Source organism: Phyllosticta citriasiana (genome assembly GCF_038021145.1).
Source record: "Phyllosticta citriasiana strain CBS 120426 chromosome Unknown IWZ02scaffold_19, whole genome shotgun sequence".
NCBI lineage: Eukaryota > Fungi > Ascomycota > Dothideomycetes > Botryosphaeriales > Phyllostictaceae > Phyllosticta > Phyllosticta citriasiana.
This window is the reverse complement of record NW_027117296.1, coordinates 92,964-108,515: the sequence shown is the minus strand read 5'-3', so window position 1 is coordinate 108,515 and position 15,552 is coordinate 92,964. Positions and strand designations below refer to the sequence as shown.

The 15,552-nt window shown below is 56.6% G+C and overlaps 7 protein-coding genes across 7 annotated transcripts; 4 read left to right on the top strand and 3 right to left on the bottom strand.

The window, feature by feature from the left end:
• Positions 1–684: 684 nt before the first annotated feature.
• IWZ02DRAFT_437294 (uncharacterized protein) lies at positions 685–2,394 on the top strand (the record flags this gene model as incomplete). The annotated part of the gene is made up of 1 exon (XM_066766604.1): positions 685–2,394. The coding sequence occupies one exon, from the start codon at positions 685–687 to the stop codon at positions 2,392–2,394; it is 1,710 nt and encodes a 569-aa protein (XP_066618103.1).
• Positions 2,395–2,633: 239 nt separating this feature from the next.
• IWZ02DRAFT_437293 (uncharacterized protein) lies at positions 2,634–5,296 on the top strand (the record flags this gene model as incomplete). Its single annotated transcript, XM_066766603.1, has 4 exons — positions 2,634–3,234; positions 3,425–4,051; positions 4,129–5,137; positions 5,188–5,296. The coding sequence occupies 4 exons, from the start codon at positions 2,634–2,636 to the stop codon at positions 5,294–5,296; spliced, it is 2,346 nt and encodes a 781-aa protein (XP_066618102.1).
• Positions 5,297–5,855: 559 nt separating this feature from the next.
• IWZ02DRAFT_427673 (RmlC-like cupin domain-containing protein) lies at positions 5,856–7,181 on the bottom strand (the record flags this gene model as incomplete). The annotated part of the gene is made up of 2 exons (XM_066765926.1): positions 6,597–7,181; positions 5,856–6,530 (listed from the first exon to the last, which is right to left on the bottom strand). The coding sequence occupies exons 1-2, from the start codon at positions 7,080–7,082 to the stop codon at positions 5,856–5,858; spliced, it is 1,161 nt and encodes a 386-aa protein (XP_066618101.1). The 5' UTR covers positions 7,083–7,181.
• A 1,344-nt stretch (positions 7,182–8,525) lies between these two features.
• Positions 8,526–10,505, bottom strand: IWZ02DRAFT_368262 (fungal-specific transcription factor domain-containing protein; the record flags this gene model as incomplete). The annotated part of the gene is made up of 3 exons (XM_066764372.1): positions 8,526–9,201; positions 9,247–10,391; positions 10,449–10,505. Coding segments are annotated over 3 exons (1,878 nt in total), but the record flags the coding sequence as incomplete, so codon positions are not given.
• Positions 10,506–10,925: 420 nt separating this feature from the next.
• On the top strand, positions 10,926–11,883 carry IWZ02DRAFT_494721 (uncharacterized protein; the record flags this gene model as incomplete). The annotated part of the gene is made up of 2 exons (XM_066770056.1): positions 10,926–11,202; positions 11,267–11,883. The coding sequence occupies 2 exons, from the start codon at positions 10,926–10,928 to the stop codon at positions 11,881–11,883; spliced, it is 894 nt and encodes a 297-aa protein (XP_066618099.1).
• Positions 11,884–12,061: 178 nt separating this feature from the next.
• IWZ02DRAFT_437289 (uncharacterized protein) lies at positions 12,062–13,036 on the bottom strand (the record flags this gene model as incomplete). Its single annotated transcript, XM_066766602.1, has 1 exon — positions 12,062–13,036. One exon carries the CDS (start codon positions 13,034–13,036, stop codon positions 12,062–12,064), a length of 975 nt encoding a protein of 324 aa, XP_066618098.1.
• A 1,355-nt stretch (positions 13,037–14,391) lies between these two features.
• IWZ02DRAFT_114997 (uncharacterized protein) lies at positions 14,392–15,468 on the top strand. Its single transcript, XM_066761420.1, has one exon. The coding sequence runs from the start codon at positions 14,572–14,574 to the stop codon at positions 15,205–15,207; it is 636 nt and encodes a 211-aa protein (XP_066618097.1). The 5' UTR covers positions 14,392–14,571; the 3' UTR covers positions 15,208–15,468.
• The last annotated feature ends 84 nt before the right edge of the window (positions 15,469–15,552 follow it).

Here is a 15,552-nt window from a genome sequence, read left to right as displayed (position 1 = left end):
ATGACAGTCTCTTTGATCCGTGGCTTGAACCGACAGCGATCGTGCGGTCCCTCATTATGGCCAGAATTTTGTGTCGACAACGTGGCTTCCCAGGTTCTCCGTCCCTTCACAGTGGTAGGAAAAGACGGCGAAATCATGGAGTTGATCGAGACAAAGGACCATCGCCTGCGGAGCCTAGAGGATGTGAGTTGTGGCTAAGCCTTCCGCTTTGTGTGTGACTGAAAAGGCGCAGTTGAAGAATCCTCAGCCTGATGTTGCCGCCACTTTGATTGGCTCCTCGCTGGTAGGGCTGGGTCTTGCTCTACGTCAACATGCGTGAGTACTGCCTCGCTTCTGCCTCATGTCGCCGACCAGGACTTGGGGCGAAATGTTGCGCCACGCACAACCCACATCCTCACGGAGAGATGGCCCAACAATGATTTCTTTTCGTCGCGGGCCTGGATTTTTGTCGCACTAGCGTCCTGAAGTTCTGTTTCCTGGTGCGAACTTTGTCTGTGGTAGCTCGCGGCTGCAAGCGATTGACGCATGTATCTCTGTCTGCATGTGCTGCGGCTCCCACACTCAGCCTTGCTAGCTGACATGCACGAACAGCAGAACTCTTGGCTGTTCGCCGCTTATTTGTAAGGGACAATTCGCCATTGCGCTCATCACACTGCCAGCCTACCATTCCTTATACCTAAACGAATGACTGCGGCAATGGACGACAAAAATGATGTGAATCGCGACTCGGATCCAGCGCCAAGATCAAGCATAGATTCAATTCACCTCGAAAAATCCAAGAGCGATGATAAGGTCGACAAAAGCCCTTCAAAGCACCCCCATCACCGCGGAAATTCTTTCACTCCGGTGATTCCTATCTCTCGGTCTCACTTTGATATTGACTTGGATTACGTGCCTGGGGTTGGAGCTAAATCGTTTGGTCTGAGCAGTTGGGTGGGATACAATACTCCTATCAATAGAAGGTCGAAAGTCAAAGGCAGTGCAGAAACGAATCCGGCGGCTCAGAGCGACTTCAACCATATCGACGCCTATTCGCATGGTTCTGGTCCAGCATCCTATCAGAGAGTCCAACCGCCTTACAAGGGCGCAGATCCTATCTCTCGAAACACGAGTTCATCGACACAAGCCACTTCCAGAACCGACTACAGTGACCTTTCCATCATCGATGGTGCCCCTTGGTGCCCCTACGAAGATGAAAGTGGTACGCGGACACAAAAGACTTCCGAAACCGACTACAGCAGCGTTTCCAGCTTCGATTTCGCGTATCGTCGGGCTGGCTCGCAACCCCATCCTCTTGCAACCATTCTACCGCCATCCGAAGTGGATGGCAAGGAGAATCTCGCCATCTATGACCGTTCCATATCTCCACCGTCCAGTTTTACCGAGACACTTGACGGATCCTCAACTCCTGAACTCGAAGACTTGGAAGACCTCGACGTGGATCCCGATTTTGATGATCAGTTCATGACATCCAAGCCCGTCGAGATCAGCGAATTAGAGAGCCGCAACAAGTCCACCGTGTTTGACGGCGGGCATAAAACCTCCGTTAGCCACTATGACTCGGATTCATTTTCACCGCACCACTTTATTAGCCTCAAAACCTGGGCGGATTACAAACTTGCCTGCATTGTTGCCGGTCCCTTCGACATGACAAGGGCAAGTGGTGCTCTTGACGAAATCCATCGTTCGCCACAAGACTTCAACTTCGAAGGTCACCCAAGAGATGCGCAATACTTGTGGGGTGCTCTTGGTGGACATGATATCGTGCTTGCATGTCCTTCCAATGGACCTTCCCGCCGGTCTTTCGTCAACACAGTTACCAAGATGCTGGCTCCCATTCCAGGAATCCGTCAGTGCCTTGTTGCACGGGTGGAAGATGACCGTGAGAGCTCTCCATACAATCTTTCGGGCACTCTCTTTCTTGCCAAGCTTAAACCTCGTTACTCATATCAAGTTGTCTTTCAGTCTCTTGAATTTGGCATTCCGGACATGAATGTTTATCCGAGTGGCTCGTCAAACGCGGCAAACGATGCACTTTTCGCGCTTCATTCAGCATTGACAAAAGTCAAATTGTCGAGCGGTTCAAATAAGTCTTGGATTGCAGAGAAGTTTGAGAACGTCCTTCTATGGGAGGACCAATCCCATCGTAGCTTTCCCGCAAATGCTTCCTATTATGGATTCCATTTCGATGGGCTATGCTGGCCAGGGTATGACAACGCTGAAACGTTGAAGTCCTTGAAACTCAAAAGTTTTGCTTGTGGAATTATCACTGCAGCAAAGAAGAGCAAATGGATCGATTTTGCGACTATCGGCTTGGAGCTCGCTGACATGGCTTGCAAAACAACCAAGGATGATCCACTGAGTACTTCATCATACCAGATTCGAAACGGGTAAGTACCTCAACCGCGGCTGGTGCCAGAAAAGCGAGGAGGGCGCAGATCGCTAACATTTTTGGAAAAAGTCTCGTCGGAAATTTAATCTGGTCCATTGCCCTTCAGCAGATGACAACATGTCGAAGCGTGCTTGACACTGTTCTAGAGACGGCACGGGACATTCGGGAACTACAGGCGCTGAAACGAAGAAGCTTTCTCATTCACGCGATAAAAGATTTCTCGCAAGGCTTCAAAGATCAGATGAAGGATTATCTAGCGGGTGACTCCGTGTCAAAAATCTTGGAACGCCGATTTCTAGGAACAAAAACGACAAAACAGACTCTCCCTCGCGTCAAATCCAAGGGTCCTGATCTCAAAGCACACGATTTTGACGTCGAGCGCCTCGTTTTCACTCGCTTTCTGGGCACAGTACGGGATGATCTCCGTCAATTCCAGACTCCCGAGATTTCCTCAGTCCCCCAGATTGATCAACATGTTGTTGCTGAGTGCCGCTTCGTCAAATGGGTCTTCGAGAAGTTCCATGGAGAGTCATACATTGCAGACTCGCGCTCCATCATCCATGGACAGATCATGGAAGTTCTGCGCGGGCAGAGGAGCCGCTCGAGAAAGCAGGCATACTTCCGTATCGATTGGAACCCCTACAAGTTTCTGGTCGAGCAACAGTACACCAACGCTCCTGAGGAGGCTCTTGCCAACGCGATTATAATCACTGGATCAGCGAGCAGCGCAGAGGCTACAACGACAGCAGCATATCTTGACCGCATTTGGCCTGCTTCAGGCCTTCGCACCTTGCATATTTTGCAACAGTTGGTTCGCAAAGGGCCGACTTCATCCTACAAATGTAAGTTCTTATTAAGCGTTGAGCCCACTGAGCTGTCAAATCCCCACTGTGGGCTGCTCCGAAGGAGCTGTCGTTCACCATAGTAAACAAAATTCCAGTGGCGGGGCACCATTGGCGTTGTATTGAACAAGAACATTCTTGTCCCAGGGTATTGTCTGTTTTCACAAGACTAATTCGTCCTCTTGCGAAGATCAAGAGCAAGATCTAGGGATCCGCGCATCTTTGAAGGCAGAAGAAACCATCATCAGCGCCACGGGTTCTGAGCATTTGATCGCTGAACTAGCAGAACAGCTTGCTTGGATCGGCTCCGCGCTCCGACCCTCTTCAACCGACAGCATTAGTATCTGCTCGCCGTTTCTCGGAATATCCGATGAAGCTGTCCGTATTTCTTTCGACCTATTTGATGAACAGCCGTGTCCAGTAACCAACAAGCGAAAACCACTAGAGGGGACCTGCTGGCATGGACTCTTCCGAAACCCTGTCATTGTTGCAGGGTTTCCACACGCACAACAGGGACAGCTTGGCCTGACTATTCCACTCAACATCATGGCCGCACTGACCAGAACGTGTCGAGTCACGGAGTTCGACGGCCGGCTCTTCATCAAGGGCTTCTCTGCCATTCTGTTCCCCACGAAGCTGGTCGACAACTGCATCACCTGGCATCTCGTGTACAACGAAGACGGATCCTACATTTCATACCTCGACAAGCGTATTGAATGCGTACAGAACGAACAGGCGCGGAAAATTCGGATGTCGGACTTGAACGCTGCGACCAAGAACGTTGTTGGCTGGTGCCCAAAGGCTGAAAATTTTGCAGGTTATTCCCCGAATTCTAGAAGTCTCCGGGCGTTCGTTTGATAGTCAGGACAAGATCGTGCTAACGAAGCCGTCCAGGATCCACCGACGCGCAATACTATCCCATCAAAAGGTCAGCCTGCGATGAACCGCGCCAAGGCTGGATCTTCGAAAAGCTGAGTATCTCTGGCGGCCAATACATCAACCTCGGGCTCTCGTTCTGCCTCGGAGTCAAAGACAAGCCTCTACGCCTGTGGTCGAGCGCGACCTACGAACAACAAGTTCTTCGATTCTCCAAAAGATACGTTTTACTGTATGATGTTGCCGACAAGCGCGGATGGCTCGTCAACGGCGCAAGCGCTCTCCTCCACCTCGTTATCGCGTCATGGAAGTACGAATTGTCGACGCCCATTCGCGACCGTTTCCTGTCCCAGGTGGACGATTTGGAGACGCCAGGACTGCACACGGCTGATTCTGCCATCGAGACACTGATCAACAAGAAGAACATGGAGTTGCCAATCCTCCCGGGGAAGAGGACATCTGTTTCATCTGGGCAACTAGCAACACCTGGTCAGCTGGCAACGGCCGGAGAACCGCCAGTCACTTTCAGCGACCGCGTTGACGAGGCAATTGACTATTTGGAAAAGGCCTTCACATATCAAGAGGAGAAGATGTACAGGGCTGGCCACGAACTGACCTGGGGCGACAACTTGACAGGCTTCGACTTTGCCGAAATCTCCGAGGCCGAATCCAGCGTTCCATGCCGATTCGCGGAACTGGGACCGGCGAGCAAAAGCTGGATGACGTTCGTCCAGAAAATCAAAGCAGTGACGCTTTTTGGGCGCGAATTCAGAGAGCTGATTCGCCCGACCACCACCCAGTGCTCGTCATGGAACGCCATGCCGACAGGAGAAGACTATGTTGCAGTCAACGTGCAAGACATGAAGAATCTGATTGACAGACATGCGCAGGCTTTGGAGAAGCTGCATTGGTATCATCCCGAGAAACCCTTCGAATGCTGCCACGACACGGGACCTTGCTACCGTGCTCAGGCCTTGATTCCCAAAAAGAAACTACGTTGGCCAGGGTCCGGCAGCGTCGGAACAAAGTGAGTAAATCATGTCCCGCGGGGATCATCGTCTGACGTCAATCTTTTAGCATCTGCAAAGAACTCTTCGAGGGGAGGGAAAAGGGAGCCATTGTTTTCGGAGGGACAGGCGACATGCGGCCTCATCATCGCAACCCAAGTCAGCGGAAGTCGATTTGAGGGTGGAAGATGGATTTCAAGGAGCAGAGAAGCATTTTGCAGTCGCAGAGGCAGAACTTCAATCTAATCACGCCAAACAGAATAACACAACAAACCCATTGTTCAAATACGTGGTCGTCAGTCGAAGCTTTGCAATCATATCACCCTGACGACACGGAAGATCCAGCCGAGTCTGGCAGTTTCTTTCCCTTCTACTCTCACACTCAAAATTCTGAGCTTATGTACATGTGCTTTACAGACAAGCGCTCGCAGTTGAGGAGTTCTCGGCTTGCAATGATCTCCCCATCGCTCTGCCTGATTCTACAAACGACGATGATTCCCAGTTTAACAAACTGCATGTCGTTTAGTATGGGCCGCACAGCCAGGGAAAACTTATTGGCGGCCATCGTTGCGCACTGCTCGAAAACAGACAAGTGATGCGGCCTGACCAAGGGGATCAACAGGGATGCGGTAGCCTTTTCTGCACGCTCTACACCAATCTCAAAACAGTCCCTCTTACAAACGCAACAGGAAGAAGATACCGACATGAATGGAAATTTGACAAACAAACCACTCCCAACTACTCATCCGCCAATGCCTCCAAATCCTCCCCCTCAACCCTATACCAGCCAAACGCCTTGAGCATCGGCAAATCATCAAAACGAAACAGATACGCCGCCCCATCACCCTCCTCCTGCACCTCATCCGCAACATGCCGCCACTCCATCCACGCCGGCACCGCAATCGTATCGCCCCTCTCCCAGCGCATCGTCTCGCCATCGACCTCCGTCCGCCCCTTGCCCGCGACAACATGCCACACCGCGCTGCTGGTCTCGCGCTTCATCGGACTCGAAGCGCCGGCCGCAATCCGCGCCGCCAGGGCCCCCAGCGTTGCCGTGATTTCACTGCCATCCGGCTTGCCGTACCTCTTCTCAACATACGCGCCGCCTTCCCCCTTCCCCTTCCCCTTCGCCGCCTCATCCAACCACCCCTTCATCCTTGCCCACGGCACAACCCACCCGCACTCGTCCCTGCGCGCCTCGGTCGCCGGATACCTGCTCTGCGCAAAATGCTCGACAAAATGGACAGGCGCGTGCTGGAAGCTCGGCAGATCGAGGCCATCGAGCCAAATGACGGGGCTCGCGCCCCGATTGCCGTGGTCGTGCCATGTCCAGCGCGGCGTGACGATGAGGTCGTGGACGGCCATGGCGATGCGGCGGCCCTGGATAGCCGTGAACGCGGTTTGCGGACCACGCTTTCCGTCCCCATCGCCCTCCTCATCATCCTCAGACAGCGAAGTTTGTGGTGCTGGTGCCTCAACAACAAACCTCGTCGCAACAGCAACGTGTCGATGCGCCGGCGCCACTTCCCCCGGATTCACCAGCTGCAGCCCCGCGTACAGCGTGTCGGTCGTGTATGGCGGCCACATCGCCGGATTCAGAAGCATCAGTACCCGCCGCTCGGCTTTTTCTTCTGGCACTATGGCGCCGGCGCGTAGCATCTGTGGCCGTATGGCGCTGTATCGCCAGATGTGCGGGACGCTCTGTGGACGAGGAGTGCGTGGGTTTAGCGCTGCCATTTGCTCCCAGAGCGGCGCGGTGGCGGTGCGCGGGAGCGAGGTGATGAGAGCGTTGTATTCATCTTCGTCTTCGTGGGCCTTGTCGTCGTGGTCGTGGTCATGATCGGAAGCCGTCTCGGGCGGCGAAGGCGGCGCATTGTTCGTTTGTGTCTCATTCTTCTTCTTCTTCTTCTTCTTCTGCTGCTGCTGCTGCTGCTGCTGCTGCTGCGGTACATAGACCGCAGACATATTGTGCAAAACTTCGAGCGTGCGTCTCTCTTAATTCGAAAAATATATCTCTCGTCAGATCCCCTGCAAGGAAAGCCGCCCTTTAAAGCACCAGCCCACAACTACCACCTCGCGCTCTCGGCCTCGCCCACCACGGCATCCATGCATATGGTCGCGGCGCGCTCGCTTGCTCGGCTTTGCGGGGGGAAGGCGGGGAGCTGCGCGGGCGGACGTTCGGACGGGGAGACGACGGGACGGCTAAGCCGCGGGCGGGGAGGGAGCGGGTAGATGGCCGGGGGAATGCTGAAGCGAGGGGATGCTCAGGAGGCGGTTGTAGTTGGGGAGAGAATGCTGGTGTTTATCTGGCGTTGTCTATTGATTGATGTGTGTGTGTGGACAGGACGTGGAGAAAGGCGATGCGCGGGTTCTTGAGAAGTGTGTGTAGTGCTTGTACTCTGCTCACCTTTACTACTGGCGAGGAAGTATCACAGCTATCAGTGTAATTATGTGCTTGATTGCATTGGAATCAACGTCAGTGCAATCGTAGAAGGAAGTCTAGCATAACTTCTACCCCTGAAACCGCAAAGCAACCACACAAACCACCACTCCTCACATACATTCTCTCAGCCTCCCTCAACCCCCACTATTCCGCTCTATACGACCCAATCCAACCCAGTTTAAACACCCATCCGAACCTTAAACACCCTCACCACTGCCGCGACGACGACGGAACCCAGGCATCCAACTAGCTCTTGCGCTTCGCTGGCATAGGCTCAATGGCTAGACGGCTGTGCGGCCGAGGGTCTTGCGAGGCGGGACGAGGCGGCGGTCATGGTCGGCGACTACCCATGTACGGGTGGCTAGCTGCCCGTCTATTCGAAGTGGCTGGCCGGCTGGCCGGCAAGAAGATGCGGGGAGCAGGAGGGCAGGAGGCGGCGGATATGGTGATTGGTTTGAGGATGTTGGAGGAGTGGGGTTAGATGGAAGTGGATATTATTACCTCCCACGATTACCGTATCCAGTGATGTAGTACACATGTAGGTAGCACTGAACCTCCCTTTCCCAGGACCCCTAAACACCAGATAGAAAATAAAGAGACCAAGAAAAGATCGAAAACGGACCCCGATTACTTACCTCTTACTGAAAAAACAAACTCAGCAACTCTGAGTCCACATCCGCCAGAAAATCGCCCGTACCGCCAAGGCCCGTCTCACGACCAACAAACCCAGCACCATTGCCATTAGCAACGGGACCGCCGGAACCACCGCCGCCGCCCCAGCGCGCCCCCATCATCAACGCGCCCGTCGTCACGTCGACGGCATTCATACCCGACGACCCTTCGGCGGCGGCGGCGGCGGCAGCAGTAGCGCCATTCGCAGTGCTGGCCACAGCACCGCGCTCGCGAGACGCGATAAAGCTGTCAAGCGCCGCCCCAAGGCCGCGGAGGTGCTGCGCGCAGCGGTCGATGGTCTTGTTGCGGCGGTCGAGCAGGGCCAGGGCGTCGATGGCGGTGTCGAACGAGGCGCGCATCTCGGACGACGAGGGGCTGCAGGGGGTGCCGTTGTCGCCGGCGAAGCCGTCACGGTAGTCGAGGCGCACGACGAGGGCGGCGCAGAGGACCAGGGCAGCGTTGAAGGTGTAGTACAGCGTGAACCACCATGCGCCGAGGAGCCGCTTGTGCTGCCCGCTACTGGCGTTGTTGTTGCTGCTGCTCAGGCGCACCGTGTTGCTCACGATGGCGATGATTTCAATTGCCGACGAGATGCACGTCGCCAGGTTGTTGGTGCCGACCTGGCGCACGAGAGAGTGTTGTGGCTGCGTGCTGTCTTCCGGGCGGCCAACGGCGTCGAGTAGATCTACGACAATGGGCCGGTTCACCAGGATGCGGAGATTCAAGAAGCGTAGCGCGAGGATGGTGCGCGCGCGGTTGAGAACCGTCTCGGCGTCGTTGGGACTGGGCGTTTCGGCGCTGGTACGCAGCGACAGGCCCGGAGGCAGCGAGGCTTTCCACTCATGGAGCTGCTTCTCGAGGCCGTAGATGCGCGTCACGACGTCGAGGGTGTGGACGGGCGAGTCGCTGCAGCCCAGATTGCCGCCGTAGCACGTTTTGATAGTCGTGTACATGATATTGTAAAGGGTGCTGCGAGAATTAGTCGTCTTCATGTGGCAAAGGCGTCTGGCTTACATTGTGGCATTGTAAAACGACACGGCCATATCTTTGGTCACGTTTTGCGCCGTGGCCGGATCCACCAGTCGCTCGAGCACAGGCAAGTTGAGACGCACATAGTCGTCGGGCACGGAGGCAGGACGGCCAAACGTCATGCTCATGGTCCTGTCGACAATAACGATGCCAAACCAGGTGCGCTTGCGAAACTCGCGCTCGACGGGCGTCAAGTGGAGCGTGGCCTCTTTCGAGTGCAGACCGAGCTGAAAGGCTCCTTTGACGGCAAGACCATGAATGATGAAGGTTTGCAGCGACTTTTGGGTGCCTTGCAGATATTGGCTCATAAGAAGCAAGAGTTGGACGGTCTCGAGGCTGGAACAGCGCATCATTTGGCCTCGGCTCAGATGAAGAGCGCGACGATAAAAGGCGTCCGACTCGCGCTGGCGGTCGACGGCGGAAATGTCGGTTCTCGACACGCTGATGGCTATGGCCAGGACCATGTTGAACAGGGCGAGCCAGCTCTTCTGCACGGGCTTGGATTGGTCCGTCTTCATTTCGTGGTAGCGCTGACGAAAGGAGCGCTCGTGGATAAAGGGAAAGATGAGGGCCGTGTTGGAGAAGAAGTCGTCAATCAGCCGCAACTCGTCGGATTGAGGCGAGACCCGTTCAAAGCCATGTTGGTCGGACGAAGGCGAGGGCGGCCGCGAAGAGCGCAGCAGACTGCCGCCAGCCGGGTCGCCTGAGATGGCGCATCTCGACAGTCGAGCCAAAGCAGGGCGCAGGTGTCTACTGAAGGCGATGTTGGACGAGGGCCCGAGGAAGGCAAAGTCTTCCTCTTCTGCGAAGTTCAGGGCTCCAATGGCGTCCGTGTGGCCTTCTTGCTCGTCGACTGCCGGCGGCTGCGACAGGACGGGCGAGGCGCTGTCTCGAGGATAATGCGGGACTTCACTGGCGACGGTGCTGAAGCTGGCCGGATGGGGACGGCGGACAGGAGAGCAGCCAGACTCGACAGCACCCAGTCGTTCTTCTACACGGGAGACGCGGGCCTCAAGCGATGACAGGTATTCCTTGCCGACAATGACGTTGGCCGACGACGACGATTGGACGTAGCTGCAGTCAAAGTCGAGGGCGACGCAGGCGGAACAGCGCGGACGGGCACCGTCACACTTTTGGCATGAGAAGATGACCGAGAGCAGCAGAAATGAAATCAGTAGTTACCGTACCTTGGACTTGCGGGTGCGGCAGGTCGAGCAGGCGAGTGCTATCCGGCGTCTCTTGTTGGCGCCGGCATCCCGATCGTCGTGGGCCGAGGTGGGGCTGGCGTCGGCCATGGTGAGGAGGACGAGATCAAGGGCATCACGAGTCGGGGAAGGGTAGGGTGAAGCAGTGAAGTGAAGTGAATTGGAGATGGAGCCGCCCGTGGTGTTGAGCTTTTGGGCGCCTCGGACCCGGCGTAACCCCGCAATCCGCCAACTCCGCTATCCCCGAGCAACACCACGTCTCGACTCTCCTGTCCACACTGCCGCCTCCTCTCCCGGCCCTCCATTGTGCCTCCACTCGCTCAGCGACCCGTCGTGCTCCTCGGTCCCAGATCTGTCTCCGACGGGGGAGTGCCCGTCGCTTTTCTGGACGCGGCTCGCCATGGCAGTCCTCAACAACACCACCACCACCTCCTCCTCCACTACCATCACCCATCCACCATGAAGCTCCCCTGGCAGCGTCTGATCCGCTTCGAGGCCACCGACGGCCGCATCCTCTACGGCGAGCCCATCCTGCCCTCGCCCGACTTCGACCTGGGCGACACGACCGAGAACACAAAACTCCAAGCCAAGGTGCTGGTTGGCGACGACATTTACGACACGACGGGCGCAACAAAGCTGAGCGACGAGGTGGCAACCGTCAAGACGCTGCTGGGCCCATTGGCACAGAGAGATGTGCCCATCCTGCGCTGCGTCGGCCTGAACTACGGCACACACAGTGCGTTCCCCGTTCCCCGTTCCCCGTTCCCCGATACTCACCTCCCATCTAACATCCACCCCAGTCCGCGAGACCGGCCGCACTCCCCCGCCGCAGCCGTCCATCTTCTTCAAGCCCAACACCACTATCCACGACCACGGCGCCCCCATCCCCATCCCAAAGCTGTGCCAAGACGAGCAAGCCGACTACGAGGGCGAGCTGGTCATCGTCATCGGCGCCGACGCCAAAGACGTGCCGGTCGAACAGGCGCTCGACTACGTCGCGGGTTACACGGCGGGCAACGACGTGTCGTCACGCAAGCTGCAGCGCGATCCGCACTTTGCGGGCCCCGTGCCGCAATGGGGCTTCAGCAAGGGGTTCGACAAGTTTGCGCCGCTGGGCCCAGCCATCGTCTCGACGGCGCTCATCCCAGACCCGGCCAACATGCACCTCGAGACCATCGTCGATGGCGAGAAGCGCCAGGACGCCGGCATCGACGACCTGGTATTTGGCGTGGCGTTCCTCGTCAGCTATCTCAGCCAGGGCACGACGCTGCAGAAGGGGAGCGTGATAATGACGGGCACGCCCGGCGGCGTCGGCATCAGCGGTCAGAGCGCGCCGCGGTATTTGTATCCCGGGAGCAAGGTCGATGTCAGGATTTCGGGCATCGGCACGCTGCGCAATACAATTGAATTCGACTAGAAGAATATAAATGTATTAGGGTTAGCATGTATGAATACATGGCACCATCCACCGCCCTCCCGTGCGGATCAAAAACGTGCCTCGAGACCACAAAGTCGACGTGTTCGCTGTAAGTCGACCCGGCCCCCTGAAAGTAAAATTGCATCTTACACACTCGACAGAGGCCCCCCACGCCATCTCATCTCGGCGGCACGCCCTCCAACCCCAACAGCGCATTAATCTGTCGCCGCGAGTGCTCAGCACTGTGTTGCGCGGGCGTCATGTGCGAATCCTTCAGCGCCGGCGGCCCGTCCAGCCCAAACAGCGTGGTGATCTGGCGCTGCGAGTGTCCGGCGCTGCGGCGTGCGGGCTTGATGCCGAAAATGCTGCTGCTCTTGCCTTTCCCCTTGCTCTTGTTCGAAGTTGAGATGCAGGTCGAGATCGACGGCGGACTTGTTGGGCTCGTGATCGGGCTTGGGCTGCGCGTTGTGCTTGTGGTTGGTGAGGTGTTGCTGCTGCTGTTCTGGCTGTTGCTGTTGTTGTGGTTCAGGCCGTGGGTGTGGATGAAGGGGAAGAGGCGCCGTCGTTGCTTTTGCGCTGCGTGCGGTGCTGGTGGTTCCGCCGTCTCCATGGCCGTGGAGGTCGAGCTCGGGGTCGAGGGCGTCGTGTACGAGAGCGAGAGCGAGAGAGCGAGAGACAGGCGCAGACTCGGTCTGTCTTCCTCCTCCTCCTCCTCCTCCTTCTCCTTCTCAATCGTCGCAACAACGGTACGCTCAGAGTCAGATTCGGACCCACGTCGCCCACCATGACTACCGTCGCGCCGCACCAAAAGCGTGACGCGCACTCGGTATGCCATTTCCATCTCATTTCCCTCCTCCCCTTCGCCCTCCTGCTCTTTCTCCTTTTCAACCATGTCCGCATCCACGCCCACCACTTGCACATTCCACGCCCCGCGCCCTTCGTCGTCGACGTCGACTCGGAACGAATCCGCCGCCGCCGCCGCCGTGATGCCGCATATCTCGATGCTGTTTTGCCCCGGTGTGAGCGGCAGTTCGGTCGCGGGAATGGCGCGCGTGACGCGAGCGCCGCTGGCCGAGAATTGAATGTGCGAGGTTGGCAGCGCGGTTATTGGGATGGAGAGCGTTGGTGTGGGTGTGGGCGCAGGGGCTGCCATGGCAAGAGGAAAGGAGGTGGGTGGTTTTGCTGCGAGTGTGATTTGATTGAGGATATATTTTGGTGTATGCAGTGTAGGTAGTCTTTTTGTATCTCGTTTGCCGCTGCGCACTTGACGTCGTGCTCGCTGTTCTGCGACTCAGGCCGTCATATCCATCTACACGAGTGCGTCTGTGCTCTTCTTCTCCACACGCTCTGCCCGACTCCACACTCGCTCATTACCCACACTTGCTTGCTTCCGTTGCTTCATTCAAGCTGTCCGCGCCTCTCCTCGCATCAAGACGCAAGCCCCATCCATCCTCTCTCTTCCCCTCCGCCTTCAATGCCCCCATAGAAAAACCATTGGGCAAGGGGAACGAACGGATGGTACAGTGAACACATATACCTACGTACCCGACTCATCAGCCCCACCGCAACCCGCGGAACTTGCCTCAACGACTCGCACGCTCATCAAAAGCGATTCGCGCATCCCCTCGACTCACTTTACATCCCTCTCATCCTCATCTGCATCATTTACCACGGCCGCCGCCGCCGCCTCGAAACGTGTCCGCTGACTCATGGAGAGAAAAGAAAAGGGGCACGCGACATTCCTCCACTGCTCCATCACTACGTCACAGCCTCTCGCTCTGTACACACATACCTAGCTGTTGTGCGGTATGTATGCAGTGGAGATGGATCGAAGGACAGGATAATCAAGGTATGCACGTGGAGCAGCGCAGCAGTAGTTAGCACCTCGATTTAACTTTGCGGCTGCGGCCCGTCCCCTCTCCCAATCCGCACCGCACGCATGGCGTGCATCCATCCATCGGACCAGCACTCGGGGCATTTGGACCGACTGGATCCACTGTTTTGACTTTGGTTTCTCGATGGACGTGTTTCAGGACGACGAGGACGACGGGCAAATGAACCGACTGTCGAGATGATGAATGATGACGTTGGCATCGGCCGAGGGCTAGCTACCTACCTACATGTATCTAGTGGCTGCAGTTGGTTAGGAGAAGCGTCGGTTCTGGGGTGATCTTCTTCGCGTGAATATGAGAAGGGGGGGAAGTGGTCGCGTGGTGAAGTCAAGTGAAAGGATCGCCGCAACAGCAAAGGAATTAATTCATCAGTTGTAAGTCGTACCTTACCAGTGCAGTCACTCAACCCATCCTCCTCGCAAAACAAACATACCATTCCAACTGCACGCACCTCTCCCTCGTCTCCTGCACCAACGCCCCCTCTAGCCCCTCAAACTCGTCCTGCGCTATCCCCGCCCGCTACCAAATTGCCTCTCCCACGCCCCGCAGGCGGTCCCGCACGATGCGATCAAAACCGCGCATCTCCTGCACTCCCAACTCGTCAAGCTCCGGCAATCTTGCGGCGCGTCCGAAAACGGCGCGTCCGTGCCCGGATTCCTGATTTCGAAATCGATGTCGTTGTTGTTGGAAGAAGAGGCCGCAGCCTCGCGAAGCACCCCCTCCAAATCCCTGCCATCGCCTCCGCGCTATTCTTCAGCGCCTTGAGCAGTTCTTACTCGGTGGGTCGGCTGCGTCGATGCGTTCAGGTACTTGCGCGCCGTCGACGAGTTGGATGAAGCCCGCGCCGGGTTTGAGCAGCGGGAGCACGTTGCACAGCGCCTGCGACGGTTGCGCGCGACCCGCTAGGTTTGATAGGAGTGTGCACAGTTGGATGAGGTGGAAGCGTTTGTGCCAGGTGGAAGGGAGCGACGTGAGGATCAAGTGTTTATGTAGCTGCACGTTCAGTTCGCTTTCTCTTTTCCTTGTCCTCCCTTTTCGTCTCCGTCATCGTCTCATTCATAATTGCATGCGTGTACGCTGCCACATCCAAACCCACCAACTCGGCACTCTCCGCCTCTTCCAACGCCTTCCGCAACTCGTGCAGGAAATACCCGTCCGCGGCGCCGTAGTCCAGCACGCGGAGGTGCGGCTGTCACGTGTCGAACGGCGCGAGGACGAGCCCACCGACGGCCGAGACGACGAGCGCGTGTTGGGCACGCAGACGCGTGGCTTCGGTTGCGGTGGAGAGCAAGGGGAAGTCGAGGGCAGAGGAGGCTTCGCTCTTGTTGTAGCCGTCGTGCTGGTGCTGGTTGTAGACATGTTTGTTGTGAGTCTGAGGAATGGGAGTGTCGAGGGAGGAAGGAAAGGTGGATCAGGAGAAGTAGGAGTATAAATGCTGGGAGAGGTGGCACAGCGGGTAGGCACGCCGGCTACCGCATTCCAAAGTGGTCACACACAGAGGACCGGACTATCTGCACCGCCGTGCGCCATGTGGATACCAGTAGCCTTGTTGATGCGTGTTGCCACAGAAGAACACCACTGCGATGCAGGCAAACCGCTCCAGAAAGATGGCCTAAGGCACTGCTGTACGAAGCGAACGAGATACGAGTATGGATAATGATCCGGAGACAGCACACGGCGCGGTTTCTGTAGCGGTGGCGAAAGGGCGATCCTTTGCGCGCGGCACGCCTGCAAGATAAATGTATGGTGGGAGATTCGGAGAAGAGGAGTATTTACA

Bases quoted from the DNA above. Each gene is read 5' to 3' on its own strand.
- IWZ02DRAFT_114997 (XM_066761420.1), top strand. From the start codon at position 14,572: ATGCGTTCAGGTACTTGCGCGCCGTCGACGAGTTGGATGAAGCCCGCG.